This window comes from Dioscorea cayenensis, chromosome 1 (genome assembly GCF_009730915.1).
Source record: "Dioscorea cayenensis subsp. rotundata cultivar TDr96_F1 chromosome 1, TDr96_F1_v2_PseudoChromosome.rev07_lg8_w22 25.fasta, whole genome shotgun sequence".
In the NCBI taxonomy this organism is placed as follows: Eukaryota; Viridiplantae; Streptophyta; class Magnoliopsida; order Dioscoreales; family Dioscoreaceae; genus Dioscorea; species Dioscorea cayenensis.
In genome coordinates, this window is record NC_052471.1 from 4,864,172 (window position 1) to 4,881,371 (window position 17,200).

The 17,200-nt window shown below is 33.5% G+C and overlaps 1 protein-coding gene across 1 annotated transcript; it reads left to right on the forward strand.

The window, feature by feature from the left end:
• Positions 1–8,097: 8,097 nt before the first annotated feature.
• On the forward strand, positions 8,098–14,343 carry LOC120262261 (plant UBX domain-containing protein 7). The gene is made up of 10 exons (XM_039270348.1): positions 8,098–8,305; positions 8,401–8,525; positions 8,593–8,685; positions 9,705–9,888; positions 12,219–12,296; positions 12,369–12,437; positions 12,879–13,022; positions 13,151–13,253; positions 13,619–13,881; positions 13,963–14,343. The coding sequence occupies exons 1-10, from the start codon at positions 8,204–8,206 to the stop codon at positions 14,125–14,127; spliced, it is 1,326 nt and encodes a 441-aa protein (XP_039126282.1). The 5' UTR covers positions 8,098–8,203; the 3' UTR covers positions 14,128–14,343.
• The last annotated feature ends 2,857 nt before the right edge of the window (positions 14,344–17,200 follow it).

Below are 17,200 nucleotides of genomic sequence, written 5' to 3' on the forward strand. Positions count from 1 at the left end.
TCTACCTCTTCTTACATCCAATTTTTTCCTCCTCAGCCCAAACATGAGTGAAGGATTTATCTCCTTCTCAGTGGTCTGCTCAGAATCATTAATAATCTAGAAAATTAAAACTAGTTAAGTTCTAAATTGGAACATAATCATTTTTAATTTTCTACAGAACACATAAAATCAAATGACATACTTGTAATTGTGGTGCTTGATAAGTCCCATGTGTTGTTCATACATGCTCTTGCCTAGTTCTCTTTAAGGCATACAATGTAAAACATAAAAATGGGGCTGGACAGCAGTTTCATATGGAGTAATTTATAATTGGAAGTTTGATACATACCATATTGAAGTGGTCCTCCAAAACTTGAGGATCAATCAAGTCCATGGGATTAATTTCAGTAGATGCTTCACTTGGTTTCCCACTTTGTCTCTGTCTTGAATCCCCATTGTTTCCCTGGTTGTCATTTTTTTTAATCACAATTAGTTTATTGGACAACACTGACAAATAAAAATTTTGCATTTCATATGAAAATCACATGTTGCCATCCATGAAACCTCCTGTTATGCTAGCCTTGCCACATATGGTGCAACTCATGGTGAGTTCCTTTTTCTCACCTTCCCATTTTTGAGGCCTTTGGTTTCTTCCTCCAATTCCCTTCTCCTAAGTAGAGCTTTTCTTCCCCTTTTGTTGTTGACTGGCTCTGGTGGAATAATTGGTCCCTGGTCACTCTTGGGCCAAGAATCTTTGTTATGTGTGTGAAACAGTGTGCGCTTATATGTTGCTAAATAGGTGCTAACTTTATAGAATTCATGCAAATAATTCTCAGGCTTGTCCCTATTGTAATAAATATAGGAGATGGCATGTCTGCATGGGTTGCTAGTGAGTTGCCATCCCCTGCAGGAACAAGTTCTCTTTGTTCTGTTAACTACAAACTGGCCATCAGACCTTAGAACCTGGTATTGTTCCCCTCTAGACCATATAGTGGTATACATGAAGCTCAATTGTTTAAACTTCTCCAATTTTTTCTTTATTCTAGGCCAATGATCAGTTTTGCAATTTTTCATTGCATTTCTCCTTCTTTGGATTATAGTCATCAACTGAGTTCTTATCATCTCATTCATGCTCACTATTCCCTTTGTTCTAGCTTCAAGAATGTGACTATTAAAACATTCACACATGTTGTTTAAGAGTATGTCACATTTAAATTGAGAGTGGAAATGGGCACTGCTCCAGTGATGAGGATCTATGTTTCTCATATATTGGTAAGCACCTGTGGACATGGACTTTAGAGTATCCATAGAATTTTCAAAAGCAGCTAGGCAAGTTGATGTTGCACAGGACCAGAGCTGATCCTTGAGTGATTTTCCCTTAAAGGTTTTCCTAAAATTTGTGTGTATATGTCTTACACAATACCTATGCTCATTGGTTGGGAAGAGTTTTCTATGGTAGGTAGTTTACCAACCCAATTCACACAACACACCACATATGGCAATGAATTGGGCCCAGAAAAAGAAGTGAAAAAAACCCATAAGGCAGTAAACAAATCTGTGTAAAAAAATAGTAAAACACCATATGCAAGCAAACAGATCATGGTAACACATCAATAAAACTCTATAGTAAAGCAAACAAATCAGCAAACAAGACAAGAAAATCATAACAAATCACAGCAATTCATTAAACAAAGAAATTGAATCACCTTTTGCCTATCAATCATGAAGGCCCAATTGTAGTTGTTGTTGATTTCCAAATCAATTGCCTGTAGCTCCAAAAACCACTTCCAATTGTCCTTGTTTTCTTTGCCCACTATAACCCAGGCAATGTGATAGATGTAGTCATTTGCACCTATCCCAACTGTTGTCAATAATTGTCCACCCCAAGCCCTTGAGAAAGCAGCCATCAATGGAGATTATCTGCCTACAAGCTACCTTAAATCCATCCCTGAGTGGTGCTAAGCATATATACAAACAATGGAATACTCCAACATCAAGTTTGAATTTTATTGTTGATCTTGAATGTGTTTTCATTAGCTCCAACCTATAATCATAAAGCCTCTTCATATGGGTTTCTTCATCACCATCAATTAGTCTTGTGTACATGAAACAAATCAACAAAAATAATATTGAGCCATCAACACTATCTTATGAATGAATAAATTTGAAAACTGAAAACAATATGACTCACCTAATAGAAATACACTTTTCTTAGTAGGCCTTCAACCTGCTAATGTCAACACGTTGGTATTCATTGCCTGAATAATCCCAGCTATTTTTCATGGAAGACCTGCTCTGAACTTTTCCAAGTAGGTATTTTCTATCCACTCTGCATTGCAATGTCTGTTGTTATGCTCCTTTGTGCACTCATGCTTTAGATTTCTAGCTTTAATCTGCACTGTGCTCTTATCCCCAACCATGGGAGAAGCCCATAAATAAAAAGGGCAAACTTTTCTATAAAATTCTTTGCATCTTTTATGATCATTAGGTCTGAATTTCATGGCATATCTATGCCTAATCCCATAATTTTTTACAGCCTCCTTAAATTGTTTGAAACTTCTAAACTTCATCACAATTTTAAATATAGGGTCTTTCATGTCATATTTTTCATGAAATTTTGAAAATTTTGTCTTGGAAGGTATAAACTCATCTTCATCTGTGGATGAACATGATTGCAACTCTTCAGACCCTGCATAATCTAAATCAACATCAGCCTCACACCCTGCATTTGGAGGTTCTCCACTAACAACAATCATGGCTCTATGTTATACCCTACTGTCATCCCCCTCCTCATCTGAGTCATGGCTGAAACTATAATCAGAGTCATGGAAATGATTGTCCTCTTCATCAAAATTTTCCTTGTTATGTCCCCCAACTAAGATATCCTCCAAATATTCATCTGTCTCAAGGCATTCCTCATCTTCATCATCAGCTTCTACTACATTCCTTGGTCTACAAACAACCTCTCTACAAACAACCTGACTACTATCACCATTACTTGTCCTTAAATGCACATATATCTCTCTTCTATAATCTACATTCATTGTCATATTGAGAGCATCCATGTCATTGTGAATTTCTCTAAGCTCATCAGCTCCACTGTTTCCCCACCAGACACTACACTCCTTGGCATCTAAATTAAATTCCCTAGCCATAACAAACAATTCAATCCTTAAAATCTGATTTGCACAACAGTAATCAACATGGCCTACAATTCTTTTCATTCAACCACAATTGTAATACAACCTTATTGTAAACAGTCCACTAGTTGGTATTGAAATGGATGCCAAATTTAATTTGTAATGAACACCACTAACAAAGATGGAAATAAAAATAACACCTTAAGAAAAACAACCATAGAGGACGAGACAATTTCAATACTAGATTCTATATACCGTCCCATTAAATTAGTCATCAATATTCATTCCAACACAGAACATGTACATGAAATTGAAAAAAATGCACCTCAGTAGAACATGTACATTAAGGGGAAATAAATTCATCCTAAAATGCAAATTTATGGATCTAAAAGAGGATAAAAAGAGTTTTCTATCATCTCTAGTTACAAAGTGTTCCAGTGTTCCAGTTATATGGTTTATAAATGAATTACATCAACATGGTTTCTAGTTATGCTATCCTGGAACTCAATAAAGGCATTGCCATTATTTAAATTTAGTTTACTCCCTAATTATTGGAGATTGTTATCATGTTTGATACCAAAGGTGAATCTAATTCTAACAGTAACATCATACAACACATCACATAATGAGGATAGACAAAAGAGAAAGAAAAGGACTGACATGGAAAAAATAAAAGAACCAATATGTAAACCATAAATGTTACTGTATCTTTTTTGCTTATGCTACTTTATCTCAGTTAAATCAAAATGAGATTTGTCTTATTTAATTGAGATGGGTCAGAATGGATTCAGAATGGTTAGGCATTACTTTGGATTTAGGTTAGTCTCTAATCACTTTTGTCTATTTGATTAATGTCCTGGTGCTTTAAATCATGCAATCTTAAATTAATTAATGAATTACTACACAGAACATTATGCGAATTATGTTATTTTGAAAGTGATTTGGCCTTCACCTCAAAGCATACATTTAGGATCCTTTGTAGTTAGTTCATGTGACAGGATTTATTAATCATTGTAGATATTTCTAGTTCTAGTCTGCTAGGGACCACAATAAAGGAGACATCCTTTTAATGGTACAAAGTTTAAACACAATACTAAATAAAAATCATCACACAAAACCCCAAACTTAGGCACTGGATAATTTCATTGTCTTCACTCTAACTCCACAATATACCCACCTAACTTCGCATGAAAATCACAATACATCACAATACATTGTTTAAAAACCAAACAAAAACAAAGAGAAAAGGGTTTCCAGAACAATGACTTGCAATACTCAGGAGCTTCATCCTTGGCTAATTGTATCTCCCAATTGACTGACATTGTGCACCAACTGAACTTCGCTCACTTTCCCTCCCTCGTCTTCTTCTCCCAATGACCCCTAGCTTGTCTTCTTTGTCTTCGTCAACACAACCCTAGAACCTTACCTTCTTGCCAGAAACTAGGAAGCAACCGGGAAGAAGCCCTTTCGGACACCAGAAACCCTAGAAAATGGAGATTAGATTACCTTTCGGACATGCAACCCCTCTCCCAGACAAGAAAGGATAAGAGAAGCCTTCTTGAGCACAACGATGGTGATATGGATTTTTTGGGGTGACATGGCGAGTTTGGTGTATTGACTGTATTTTTCTGGTTGCCACGCGAGTAAAGGGGAACTGGAAACTCACGAGTGATATGCCGGTGATAACAAATTGATGTTCACTGAGCATTTGGATAAAATTAAAGTCGGATGATCGAATTGAAAAAACTTGAAAGTTGGGTGACCTACCAAAAAAACTTACCCTATTTGTGGACATTATTTATAGGTTATTTATTTTTAAAAAAAATTAATAAAAACTAATAAATATTTTATCATTATCTGGTCTACTAATGTATTCTCCGCAAGTGCACAGATCGTTACAAGTAATAAAGTAGTACCCCGCAAGGGGGTAGGGTTGTGAAACCTCAGGGACTGGACTTCTAGTAGTAGTTGATCTTTTAATGTCTAATCAACTGAAAAGAGTGATGAAGGTAATAACTACTATAAGAATAAAAACAAAGGATGGAAGAACTAAGTAGACTAGGCTTAAGATACTGACTTGAGTCTAATGCCTATCAGAGTACATTCTAAGATCCTTATGGGTGCTCAAGAGCAATGATGCATCTATGGCTATCAAATACGCCAAGTTCTGCAAGTATAACTACGAGCTTCATACACGCCAAGTTTTGCAACTACTCTAGGTAATCGCAACTACTGTAATCTACACACGCCAAATTTTACACAAGCATCTACGCAAATCAAGCATGCCAAGTTATGCAAATACATGAATAAACACAAGAAAACAATAGAACTCCATAGGCATTAAAATTCAAAGTAGTCAAAGTAGCAAAAACAACATAGTTCACAATCCCGGGGCACTATGGAACGGTGAGCCCCTCATGAATTCATACAAATGAGAGAGAATAACAAGTATAAGGAAGAGAGACATCTAGACTCCCCTTTTTTACAAAATCTCTTCAAATGTATTTCAAAAGCTCCATGGAATGGGCAATTCCACTCCTCCGCCGTCTCTAATTCACCCTTGGCCTTCATAGTTCGAGTGGTGGCGGCTGATCATCATTCCTTCAAAGGTTCCTCCGCTAGAGAAGAAAAACTCCCGAACCAAAGATATTGAGAAACCCTAAGTCTGGGCAAAAAACGGACTTTTTGGGCTCAACAGGGTCTAAGCACGGTCGTGCTTAGACCTTGCTCTTCTTGAAGCTTCTGAGTGAAAAGGGTAAGTGACATCCCGAGGGAATCACGGGGAGAGCAGGATCATTCTCTACCCGTGCTATGCTTGAGCACGACCATTAATGGAGCACGAGGACAGTGTTTCCCCTGAAAGTATAGGACCATCTTTTCCCGAAGTAACCACTGGGAGAAAGCACCCCTGTGCGTTGCCTGTGCTCTCGCTGACAACTAGGGAAATCCCAGACATAGGAAACCATAGGAAAATGACAAGCCCGTGCTCACATTGGACACATAAAAGTATTGTCTTCATTTGTTGGTTTTGTCCCTGATTTCACTCCATATGTGTTATGAGCCCTAAAACCTGCAACATAGACAAACATACTCAGAGTAGCATCATTTATAGACAAAATGCACTAAAAGACAAGCAAAGGAGTGCATTGGATATATGTAAAATATGACATAAAATGCACTCATCATCTACTTCAAATGTAAAATAAGATAACAAAATGCTATCCAATGGCTTATCTGGTATGCATCAAACATAGAATAGGATATGAGTTTATCATACCCATATCTTTTCCTATGCTTATTCAATCAATTTATTATATCCGTTCATATCCTATCATGCCCATCAAACAAGCACTAAGAGAAATAGGAATTGGATTAGTCAATTAGAAGAATTTGAATATTTGCTTGTATATTTTTTGTTCTGTGAACAAAATACTTACTCTTTGTTGTTATTACATTTTTGTTTGATTGTTTAAAATGCAAGAAACAAAAGTGTGATGATTTATGCGTGCAATTTGTGATTTAGAATGTTGAGTAGTTTTATGAGCTACTTATAATGGATTGTATTTTATCCCATTTGTATAAATTCAAAATTCTACGTTTTGACCTATATTAATAAGCATCTAATAGTGGCTTTTCTTTATTTTTATTTTTTTATGTTTGTATATAATAGTTTGTGTTTAACTTGATTAATACTATTTTATGTGTGGCTATACTTGTGTTCATGGGCGTAGTTGGGCGGTTTTACAAAATCCCCTATATAATATAAAAATTATATAATAGTTTTATAAATTTTAAAAAAATCTTTATCACAAACCCTCCATTTTTACAAAGTCCCCTTATATAATATAAAAATTATAAAAAAAAATTATTATTTTTCATTATCTCTAATATAATTTTTAAAAATAAGAAAAAAATTAAAAAAAGATAAGAAAATATATTTATAATAAAAATCTAAATAAAATGAATAAATAATTTAAAATAAAATAAGTATTGCTTTTCATATGCCAATTGGTCTTTTTTTACAAATTGGAATAGATAATCTAAAAATATTATAAAAACATTATAATTTTTAAAAAAACATATTTATAAGATTTTATTTTTTAATCTCTTGACATTCAATAAATTGGTTATATAGTAATAATTTTTTTTAAATATAATTGTCATGCAAATTGGTTTTCTATAAATAAGTATATATATTATTTAAAAATATATTTTTAGAAAAATATTTATAAAAAAATATATTGTCTCATTTCCTTTTAACTTGTACTTAATATAAGAATTTTATTTTCCTCTAAAAATTTTTTTTGGCCCCCTAAAAAACTTTTTTCGTTTTGTTCCTGCTTTCTTAAGTAGGATTTAGTGTGATGTTAAATTAACTTGTGGAACTGCTAATTATAACAATATTATTATTATTATTTGATGAAAACGTTAGGGTGTGTGCATAGGTCAGAAATTAAATATTCAGCTCGCATCTAGTTGATTATGAACCCTTTTGGCTTTATAAATATATTATTGCTATGATTATATATAGTTATATACTTATAAATCTCTTGAAAAAAAATTTATATTAATTAATTCATAATTAAAATCATTAATTAATTTTATTTTCCATTATGTGTACGGAAAAGTAAAATTTTATTCATAATTAATTTTACAATAAACGGAGCATCATTTATTGCAGTGCTTCTCATCTTCAAACGGGTCGGATCCTCTCACACACCCGGATTCCAATTCGGATTCGGGTTATCGGGTTCCATTCATTCATGTTCAACAGTACTCTTCTAAACATAAAACACTAAACAGAGGATTCAACCCAAAATCAATTTCAAATCGGATCCAAACCCGGATTTCAATCCAGATTCGGATTCGGGTTAACGGATCCAGTAGTTCTCCACCGCTATGTATGAACACCTCCTTTCTTTCTTTTTATTTTCATTATTTATAAATAAATTCATAAATTATATAAAATTATATAAAGTTTTCTCAAGAGGCTACTCATCCAAATCTCTTCTTCATGCTCGACTTCATCCCCAAACCCTAGCTCTCCGATTTCCAATTCGATCTCTCTTCTCGATTGAATCCCCATGGATGCTGCTGCCCTGTCGCCGGAGCAGCAGGGCCTCGTCTCCTCCTTCCTCGAGATCGCCGTCGGCCAGAACGCTGACACCGCCGTACACTTCCTCCAGGTCTGATTGCGTTTTGATCTTTCCTGCTGAGCAACCTAGGGTTCTTTGTCTCTGTTTGTAATCTCGGTTTCGATTTGTGCTTTTTTTTGTTGTAGTTGACGAATTGGATCCTTGAGGAGGCTATTCAACTGTTCTTTGTTGGTGGTGACGGTGCTGTTGGTGCTGCCGCTGCTGCGCCGGCGCCGTCGGCGCCGCCGGCTGCTGAGGATCCGTCCTCTAGGTGTGTTGGAAGGGATTGACCTCTAGGTTTGGATTTTTGAGTGATGACTTGGTTTTATGATTTGTAGTGTTAATGTGAGTCAAGATGTTGGAGAAGATGGAGTGCGTGCACCATTGCCTGTCAAGAGAGAAACTTTATATGGAGATGCTGCCTTATTTAAGTAAGTCTTTATTTGTATTGCGTATTGTGATCTTGGGGCTTATGGTTCATGCTTGGAGATTTTGTAGTGTATGGGTCTCTTTTGTGTTTATGCTTATTCAGGCCAATTATAGTGAACTGTATTCTGTTTCATACTAGAGATCTATCATAGAATTTTTCTTCTTATGTGAAGAGTACCTTATTTCTTATTGTGTGTCGTTGCTGATGTATTTCTTAAATTGATCGGCTTGCTTGATGTATATTGATTATGTTAACGGATGACATTTAGAAAACCTTGTTACATCTGTGTCAATGAAGTTAGAATCTTTTAAAAAATCACATTATGCTCTTCATCTTCTTATGCATAGGCTTTCTGATTACTTGCTATGTTTCTTTGTTCATATATTGCTTAAATTGATCAACATGTTTGATGAATATATTATGCTACATATGATATCAAAAAAATCTTCCTGCCATGTGCTGATGAATTGAGAATTACTTAAGAACACCACATTGCTCTCATCATCTTCTTATGTGAAGACTGCCTGATTTATTGCTATTGCTGTATTTCATTTGCTTAAACTGATTAGTATGCTTGCTTTATTGTTTATATTATTAATGACAGCAGAAAATTTCTGACACATGTTGATGGAGTGAGCATCTTTTGGCACATCACATTCTACCTTTTTTTTTTAATTAAATTTTTTATAAGTGTGACCTTGGTCCTATCTCCTATGATAAAAGATTATTTTGTTTGGAACATTAGTGTCTGGCTTTGCAAACCTTCGGTCAGAGACAGGTTGTTTGGAGTTGGTTTGGTGAAACCATGCTTTGATTTTCTGTACTTGTGATGCTACCTGTTCATGCTGTATGTTGACAAGTTCAATTGATGCTAGAACTACCTTTTTCATCAAAGTGAAACTTATAATTGTTAAATATAAAAGCCTCATGCCACCTAGGATTTTGTGCTCTGATTTTTGTCAAACATATACTTTGATAGACTGACCCTTCCCCCTCTCTCTCTCTCTCTCCCGGTTCTAGTCGTGACTTTAGATTTCAACAAAGTCCATTGATTGCATTCCGGAATTTCGAGGAGGAGTCAAAGCGGCAGCCTGTATGGGAATCAGATAAAAATGCTCCATCTACAGCAAATGGCTCCCGTGATAATCTTGCTTCCTTATATCGGCCTCCTTTTGATTTGATGTTTAACGGAACATTTGACAAGGTATAAGGATCTGATGTTTTTTTCTATTATTTTTTGTAGAGAAGATGATAGTATTTTCTGATTGTATTTGCACGCTTCATTTTTCGAGCTCTTTGTTTGTTGTTTCTCCAAACTATAGCTGGATATGACTTTTAGAAGGACACACAATTTATGATATGATTGGTTGGTAATTGATCCATTTTCAATTTTTTGTCATATTATCTAACTTGTTTTAAGGTTAATTGGCTCTATTTAGAGTTGTTTTTGTCCTTTTTGCTTGTTCTCTTAGAAAATTTATGAAGCATTAAATATTGTTTTTTTCCAAATTTACTTTTTATATTTAATGTACTTCTACAGCTTCCAATAAATTATATTCAACTGCAAATTTTAAATAAGGGTAATCTTGGAAAGTTAATATAATTTTTTTATAAATTTTAGATTATCAACTAACTCTAATCGAATTTTTTAATTCATTTGAATTAGTTAAAGTGGATAAGTAGAAAGGACCGGAGGGAGGAAAACAAATCACATTTGGTTAAAAGCAAGCTGATAAAGTGATTGTTAATTATGAAATTGTTCCATACTTTAAAGTTAAGAATAATAAATAACTAGAATAGGCATCATATAAATTCAGGTAAAAATGCAAAACCTATTTATAAGTTACTATTGGATATTACTCTCATGGATTGATGGATTAGATGATGATTAGTGAATTAGCACACAATGATGTACACATATGATAGTTTGACCTTGGCTGTCTAGACTTTAGAGTATATGCACAAAGTATTTAGTTATCTGTAATCATGTCACAAGGTTGTTTCGGAATCGGTGTTATTAAAAGCGAGAAAGACATTCGCATAGGCACTTAGGCGAGGTGAGGCCTTAGCACCTCAACACCCCTTGGGTGAGGCGTCTATAATGTGGTGAGCTTAGACGAGCGCCTTTTTTCAGGCGGCAGGCATTTACAAGGCGTGTCTGTCTTATTTTTCTATCAACCCCATATTTGATGCTTTTAATTAGTGTTGGTTGGGATTTTAAAAAGCCGTCCTTACTAAGAAGGAAGGAAATAAATTTAAGGTAGAAAAATTTTGTGATGTTTAAAAGGCTTGCTTACTAATATGGAAGGAAATAAATTTAGGACAAAAATTAGGCGATTTTAAAAAAGCACACTTTTTAATAAGGTAGAAAATAAATTTTGGGGAGAAAACTGGGTGATTTAAATGCATAGTTGCTCATTTTTTAAAAATAATAAGTAAATTAAGGGATTAACTAATTAATTAGAGAAAATTGAAGATGCAGTAGAAGTTGCACTCTAAATCTAGTGATGGAGTTGAAGCTCACTTAGATGATGAGGATGATGATATTGTAGAATTAGATGACTTACGAAAATAGAATTCACTTGAGTAGTTCTAGATTTCTAGAAAATGTTTTGCTTGATTGTATGTTATGTTTTGTTTGAGTGTTTTAAGTGATATATTGTTAGTGTTATCCCAATGCCTTATCCTATAAAATACTAAAAATTTACTTACGTTATGTATACATTTGTGCATTTTATTTATTTCTCGGGTTGATATGGGATATAGATTTTATCTTTCTGGTCAGATGGATGATATGTTATTTTTCCACATGTACAGTTCTTCAATTTTGAATTTGTATCCAGTAAAACTATTTTCCTAATTTTCTGATTATATCTTTTCTTTTCTTTCTTTTTCTTTTTTAACCTTTATCAATCTCTGTTATCTTTTTAAATCAAATTTTTTTTTTTTTTTATCTTTTCAACTATTCTGGAATCCTTGGATAGTCTTTTGCATTTTTTCACTTTATAAATATCCCCTTTCCACAAATTTCATTGTCATGTTACTTTCGATACTCAATTCTTGATGTCTGCATCCTAATGATGCTGTTTTTGGTTCGTACATGTCTAGTGTTCGGATGTGCCTGATGAGGCTTAGCATGTTGGGGTGTTCACCTACAATTAGTTTACTTTTTGTTGGGGTGTTACCTATGATTAGTTTACTTTTTGGCATTTAGATAATTAGCACATCATGCATAGCCTTTGCATGTACTTGATTTAGTTTGGTAACAGGGTTGTTTGGAAATGCATGTTTAGAATGTCAGTCCAGGGCCCATTGTCTTTGCCAATATCATCATTCATCGTGCTTTTGTTTTAGTCATTCCTTAACGGTGATTCACATTTTACACTGGTGCTTAAGTATTCTAAAAGAGTGAAGGAACAAAGAAAACGGATCAAAGGGGTGGTTATTTAATCATTATTATCTGTTGCATTAGATACTCTATTTTACTTTCTCTCCTGTTCAATTGACCATGCTTTTGCATCATTTGAATTACAGGCGAAGGTGGAGGCTTCTCACATGGATAAATGGCTTTTAGTTAATTTGCAATCGACTGCAGAATTCAACTCACACATGGTAATTTTTCCTAGAAGCTTCTTGGAGTTCTCTTTGTTTTTTGGGTGCTGACTTAACTTGGTGTTTGCCTAGCTTAACCGGGATACATGGTCAAATGAAACAGTGGCACAAACAATTTCAACAAATTTCATTTTCTGGCAGGTTTGTGTTCTAATTAGTTATATTTTAAAGCATTTATGGACAATAATAATTTCTCTAGTTCTTTTTTTTTTTTCCACTTCTTTCCTGTTCATGAGTTATTGAAGGGCATTATTTCTTTAAACACTTCATTTTGCTGAACCTTTTGTTTGTGCTGTTTTAGACTTTATTTAGTTTTATATCTCTGGTTCTTGTGAAAGAAAATTTTAACATGTTTAGAATAAGATAATGTAATTTCTTCCTTTGTTCTAGACTCATTAGTATTTGACTGATAGAAATTCACCTTTTTCTGAAATTTTTTTTCCCTTTTTGTCAAATGTGGCATTTTCTGAATTATGCCAGGTTTGAGAACTGCTTTTTGCTTGCATTTTGTAAGAAACTTTACTGTATTAGTCAATATGCACTAGCTCTGACTTCATGTTTTGTTGTACTGTTGTGCATCAGGTTTATCATGATAGCACTGAGGGGAAGAAGGTTTGCACATACTACAACTTGGTTGCTTTCCCTTCAATTCTTGTCATTGATCCCATCACAGGACAAAAGATGCGTGCATGGAATGGCATGATTACTCCTGAACGTCTGTTGGAGGTAGGAAGGCATGGTTAGCTTGAATGTGTTGATTGTTTAAGCATTTTGGAGTTGGACCTAACTCCTGAGCGTTTGGTTTGCACAGAATTCTAGTTTGCTCTTTTAATTGCTAAATTTTTTTCATCCAGGATTTACTACCCTTTCTGGAAAAAGGCCCTAATGAGAATCATGTTACTCTTCCTCCTAAGCGTGCAAGACAAACTCCTCATGTGTCTGTGCCCAGTGTAGCAGGTATGCAGGCACAAACCTGTTTTATATTCTAGGAACCAAGAATGAATCTGTTATTATTTTCTTACAGAAGCTGTTTAAAATTTTGAGCCACCTCATTTCTTCTAAATTGTTAATATTGACTTTTCTACTTGTGTTATGCGCATGCTTGTCAACTGTAGTTAGAATATTTTGCTATGACATTCCTTTTGCAGGCTTAGGTCTCTTAAGAAATTTCAAAGAGACGTCTGGTCTTTAGAATTCTCTTAATCAATTTTTATGAACATCCGAAGTGATGAGACGGGAACAGATGTGCATGAAACTTATAACTATAAGTTGCTAACCATTTCTTCCTAAGATATTAGTGTTTTTTTTTTCTGTGCATATAGATACATTGCGTGATGAGGATGAAGAAGTTTTGCGTGCAATAGCAGCCTCTCTGGAAGAGAAAAAAGTTGCCATCAGGCCATCTACAGCTAAAGATGAACCCAAAGTGGAGAAAGAACCTGAAACCATTTTGAGTAAAAAGCTCGTGTATCCTCCTCTACCTGAAGAACCAAAGGAAAAGAGGGAGCTCCTTTCAAGAGTTGGTATTCGTCTACCTGACGGTCGGAGGCTCCAGAGACATTTTCTCCGAGCAGACTCTATAAAGGTATAGTAATTGTAAGCTCATAAATCATCTCACAGGCTTCTGGTCTCCTGAGTTTGACTGGAATTGCCTGCTCCATTGCAGTTACTGTGGTCATTCTGCTCATCTCAACTGGAGGGAGGGGAAGAACGGCCATTCCGCTTCACACAATCCATTCCTGGTGCATCGAAGACTCTGGAGTTTGATAGTGATGTAACATTCGAAGAATCAGGTATATCAAATTCCATGATTTCTTTAACATGGATCTGACATTCCTAACTGATCCTTCGGTGAGTTCTTGGGGATGAAAAAGAAAGGGGGGCTATAGAATAGCTTTGATGAAAGCTTGAATATTTATCAGCAACCCTAGTTCTTCAAATGTTTTTGTGTGTGTGTGTGTGTGTGTGTGTGTGTGTGGTATGATGTGTCAAACTATCAAGTAAATATTTTGTTCAAGCATATATTTGATTGTTAGCTTTTCTTTTAGTTTTATTTATAATTTTCTTTTTCTATGAGTTATATGGTTTGTCTCTGCTCTAAATTATAATTTTCTCCTCTTCCGGTTGGTTTAATGTGGGAAACATTCAAGCTATCAGTTAGGTCAAATGTGCTTTCTGGTTGAGATGATGATTTTTTTTTCTTTTTCTTTTTTCACGGTGGTTCTTTGCTTTTCTTTTGTAGTGGAAGCAATGTTATGCTTTTGTGTGATGACTTGTTTGACCTTCTTTGACGGTGTGTATTTGCCTGAAATTTGAAACTCTATTAAAAATTGAAAGCTAATATAAAAGATGGTTTTAGGGAAGCACAAATATTTCAAAATATATTATTCAGTGCAATTCTGGAGTAAAAATGCATTCCGATTCCATATACTAATTGTTTGAAATCTCACAAGGAGGTCTGGTATTCAGATTTTATATTATCTACGGTGACTAATGTAAATATTATAATTTTTTTTTTTTATTACAAAGTTGGAGGCACTACAGGTAGTTATTAATGGGTGAAGTAGTTATTAATGGTTTAGCTCACGGTTTTTTAAAAAAAAACGTGATTTATTTATTTTATAAAAAAAACTCATAAAAAGTTAAGTCTTGAAATACTCTCATCAGCTGAGAAATTTGAGGGCCGATTGAATGAATTGGTTAATATAAACCCCTGTTGAACACAAGAAAAAAAAAACTGATTATGTGAGTATAAATATATTTAATAATAATTGTTTAAAATCAGCAATATTAATAAATATTTTTTATTATTTATGAAATTATAAGTTTATACATTTAAAACGGATAAGGGAGTGCACCAGTTATAGTGGCTTGACTGGCTTTATAGAGATAATCCCCACTATGCAATTTTGAAAAGGAGAACAAAAGATAATCTTCACACAGAATTTTCACAAAAAAGGCCCTGAAAATGAATTGTAATTGAGAAATGATCCCATAAACTCGGTTTCGTGGTAGTTATGACAGAATCAAGATGTGACTTATCCTCACCCATTGTATTGCATCAATTTAGTGATATATAAAACAAAGGTAACAATTTTTAATGTGATTACTAATCTATCTCTATATTATATAAAAAAACAAAAAATAAAATTTATAAACTCATGATTAAAATTGAGCTACATCTTGATTCCTAGTCTTGGTTCTGTGGTAGTAATTATTAAATAGAGTCCACTGGATTATTTTTCGGTTCTCCTTATACATGTAATTCTCAGTTTAAAGAAGCATATAAAAACAATTTTAAATTTAAGTAAAAAATTAAAAATATATAATTTTTAAAGAATGAATTCGAAAAAATTCTGGGCTAAGCCTATTACCTATATATATATATATCATCAGCGTTTCCTCTAATTTTAATACCTAAAAAGATTAGGGTTTTCATGTTGTATGATCGGAGTGGGGGTCTTCGCCGGTGAAGCTCGAGATCTGAATCACCGCCGGCTAAATCCTCGTCCCCATCATTTTGGTTTTAAGTTTTTGGTCTCTATCTCAAAATTTTGGTTTTAATTAATCTTTGCACCAAAATGAATATATTTTATTTTTTTCAGATCAAATAAAATTTTCAGGCATTGCTTGTTTATTTATTTATTTTTTTCATTACTCTTTTTGGAGTTTTTCGGCTTCCTATCATTCATTGAATTCATTGGGCTTTTTGGCCATTTAAGAAAGTGTTATTTGGATATGCGATAAGTTGATCATTGAGAAATCTAGATCCCTTTTATGGTATATTTTATATTGAATAAAATGTTCATATTTGCGTTTTGGTCTTTATATATCAACTTTAAGATTATACATAATGTTTTTTTTTTTTTGTTTTTTTAATGTCTCTTCCTTTATTTTAATATTTTATTTTTTAAATAAATTTTTTTACACTCTAATTATATACAAAATATTTTAAAATTTTAAGATATTATAAAGATTATATTGTTTGTTCTAATCACGATGTTTGATAGACTAGTGATCCAATGATCCCAGGGTGTCCGCAGATTAGAAATTTATTAATATTTCAGGTATTCCGCTCCCAATTAAAAACATATTATTAGAATTTTTTAATTATAAATATAATGCTAGATAACAAATAAATATTTTTATTGTAGATAATTTGCAAACTAGCGTAAAGGTTTATTTGTATATATGTATGGTATAATAAAAGGTGTTTGTAAATATTAGGGATATTATTTTGCATCAAACTACAAGGTATATATATATATATATATATATAAACTAAACTATTTGTGTGTGTGTGTGTGTGTGTGTGTGTGTGTGTGTGTGTGTGAGAGAGAGAGAGAGAGAGAGGAGTAAAAGGTATATATTCAATTCCTTTCATTTATCGTGACTTATTCTCAAATTAATATCCATACTTCATAAGATTTTTTTTTTAGTATTTGATTCACCAGTTTTTTAATAGCCATTGACTCTAAACCATTCTATACAAGACATTGAAAATCTTTTGAGAAGATATCTACCTCAGCAAATATTTTGTTACATACATAAAAATTCAAATTTGAAATCACTTATGTAAACAATCTTTACTTCCACCATTTGGATTAACCCCACAACTCATGCCATCATTAATAACAAAATTTTGCAAACAACTTAAAAAAAAAAACCGAAAAATAAAATACAATATTCCTTTCACTTCATAAAATAATATTACACTAAAAAAGTAAAAAACCCTATCCTATTTTAAAATTTAAATGGATCTAACTGCAAAAAAAAATAGCAAATACAAATACAGAATACTTCAGGGTGGTAATTGCAAAAGTAACCAAAAATGACAAAATTTTGAAAAAACCACACCAACGGCCCGAAATCGCAGTGTTTTTTCAAAATATATAAAATGATCA

Bases quoted from the DNA above. Each gene is read 5' to 3' on its own strand.
- LOC120262261 (XM_039270348.1), top strand. From the start codon at position 8,204: ATGGATGCTGCTGCCCTGTCGCCGGAGCAGCAGGGCCTCGTCTCCTCC. The intron at 12,297-12,368 runs GTAATTTTTCCT...GTGTTTGCCTAG, and splicing joins CAGAATTCAACTCACACATG to CTTAACCGGGATACATGGTC. The intron at 13,023-13,150 runs GTAGGAAGGCAT...TTTTTCATCCAG, and splicing joins CTCCTGAACGTCTGTTGGAG to GATTTACTACCCTTTCTGGA.